At 53.8% G+C, this 2,264-nt stretch overlaps 1 protein-coding gene across 1 annotated transcript in view; it reads left to right on the top strand.

Moving 5' to 3' along the window:
• Positions 1-2,010, top strand: part of LOC121274174 (rhodopsin kinase GRK1-like) — a gene marked incomplete at its 5' end in the record, with an annotated part of 33,939 nt that extends 31,929 nt beyond the window's left edge. The window contains one exon of the mRNA XM_041181375.1: positions 1,721-2,010. Within this exon, the coding sequence (XP_041037309.1) occupies positions 1,721-2,001 (281 nt within the window). The remainder of the gene's footprint in view (positions 1-1,720) is intronic.
• Positions 2,011-2,264: the final 254 nt, after the last annotated feature.

Below are 2,264 nucleotides of genomic sequence, written 5' to 3'. Positions count from 1 at the left end.
ACTGAGGGAGTGCCGCACTGTCAGAGGGTCAGTACTGAGGGAGTGCTGCACTGTCGGAGGGTCAGTACTGAGGGAGCGGCGCACTGTCAGAGGGTCAGTACTGAGGGAGCGCCGCACTGTCAGAGGGTCAGTACTGAAGGAGCGCCGCACTGTCAGAGGGTCAGTGCTGAGGGAGTGCTGCATTGTCGGAGGGTCAGTGCTGAGGGAGTGCTGCACTGTTGGAGGGTCAATACTGACCGAGGGCTGCACGTTGGAGGGTCAGTACTGAGGGAGTGCTGCACTATCAGAGGGTCAGTACTGAGGGAGTGCCGCACTGTTGGAGGGTCAGTACTGAGGGAGTGCTGCACTGTGGGAGGGTCAGTACTGAGGGAGTGCTGCACTGTCGGAGGGTCAGTACTGAGGGAGTGCTGCACTGTCAGATCGTCAGTACTGAGGGAGTGCTGCACTGTCAGAGGGTCAGTGCTGAGGGAGTGCTGCACTGTCAGAGGGTCAGTACTGAGGGAGTGCTGCACTGTCGGAGGGTCAGTACTGAGGGAGTGCCATACTGTCAGAGGGTCAGTACTGAGGGAGTGCAGCACTGTCGGAGGGTCAGTACTGAGGGAGTGCTGCACCATCGGAGGGTCAGCACTGAGGGAGTGCTGCACTGTCAGAGGGTCAGTACTGAGGGAGTGCCGCACCTTTGGAGGGTCAGTACTGAGGGAGTGTCGCACTGTCAGAGGGTCAGTACTGAGGGAGGGCCGCACTGTCGGGGGGTCAGTACTGAGGGAGTGCAGCATTGTCAGAGGGTCACTACTGAGGGAGTGCTGCACTGTCGGAGGGTCAGTACTGAGGGAGTGCTGCACTGTCACAGGGTCAGTACTGAAGGGGTGAAAGGTGCTACAGAAATGCAGGACCTCCTTCTTTCCAATGAACATTCTGAGCTGTAACATTAACTTTTGTTTCTCTCTCCACAAACGCTGTCTGACCTGTTGACAATTTCCAGCAGTTTCTGTTTCTGTTTCAGATTTCCAGCGTCCTCAGTATTGGATCCAAAAATCAAACCTTGTTATCCTTCAGATTTTGTGACACAGATTAACAATATGCTCCCAGAGCCCAGAGTTTATAACCATCAAGAAAAACCTAGGCAGTTATTTTTCTAGAAAAGGGAAGAATGAGGGGTGACCTGATGGAGATCTTCAAAATTATGAAGGGTTTCTTCGATAAGGCAGACGTAGAAAAGATGGTTGGACTTGTGTGGGAGACCAGAATAAGGGGCTATCAATGCAAGGTACTAAAAATCCAAGGGGGAATCCTGGGGAAAGTCTTTCACCCAGAGAGTGGGGAGAGTGTGGAACTCGCTCCCACAGGGAGAGGTGAATGGTGTAGGGACATTTAAGGGGAAGCTGGATAAACACGTGAGGGACAAAGGAATAGAAGGATATGGCGATGGGGGGAGATGGAGAAGGGGTGGGAGGAGGCTGGTGTGGAGCAGAAACACCAGCACAGAGCAGATGGGCCGAATAGCCTGTTTCTCTGCAGATATCTCGATGTAAGTGCGTGGGCGGAGGGATTTTACGGCCCTGCCTTCACCCCCAAGGGGCCGTGAAACTCCAACCCCACCCCCACCCACCCCCCCCCCCCCAACTGTGTCCGGAATTGACCGAATGCTCTGGAATGTGCTATACGCTGCGGCTAACACCGGATCAGAGCTATCCCCTCACACCGAGTGTTGTTTTTCTAGGTCTTGTGGACGCACCGTTTGTCCCAAATCCGAACATCGTCTATGCCAAGGACATAGGTGACGTGGGTGCCTTCTCAACCATCAAGGGCATCGTATTCACCAACAGCGATCAGGAATTTTATCAGGAGTTCGCCTCTGGCAAAATGCCCATCCCATGGCAAGAGGAGATGATAGAAACCGGCGTCTTCGATGAGCTGAATTCCTCGGGAGACAAAGGGTCAATGCCGAGCGATAATGAGGATGGGGTGCAGAGCAAGTCTGGGACCTGTGTCCTTCTCTGAGGCTCAGTTCGGAACGAGCTGGAGGGAGCGGAAACAGACAAAGTGAATCACAGACTCCAGGTGGAAAGCGATCTTCCCTGTGACACAGCTGGTGACAGTACAGGCTCCAGAACACCCAATACCAGCCAGTAGTGATTATATAGTCAATCCTTAAACTCCAGCTTCATGATCTGACTCAACAGTGCAGCACTCCCACAATATTGAACCCCTGACAGTGCGACGCTCACCTAGTACTGACCCTCCAACAGTGCAGCACTCCCCCA

The sequence above is a fragment of the Carcharodon carcharias genome (genome assembly GCF_017639515.1).
Source record: "Carcharodon carcharias isolate sCarCar2 chromosome 33 unlocalized genomic scaffold, sCarCar2.pri SUPER_33_unloc_6, whole genome shotgun sequence".
Taxonomy (NCBI): domain Eukaryota; kingdom Metazoa; phylum Chordata; class Chondrichthyes; order Lamniformes; family Lamnidae; genus Carcharodon; species Carcharodon carcharias.
Note: the sequence above shows the minus strand (reverse complement) of the source record. Positions and strands in the feature narration are given on the sequence as shown.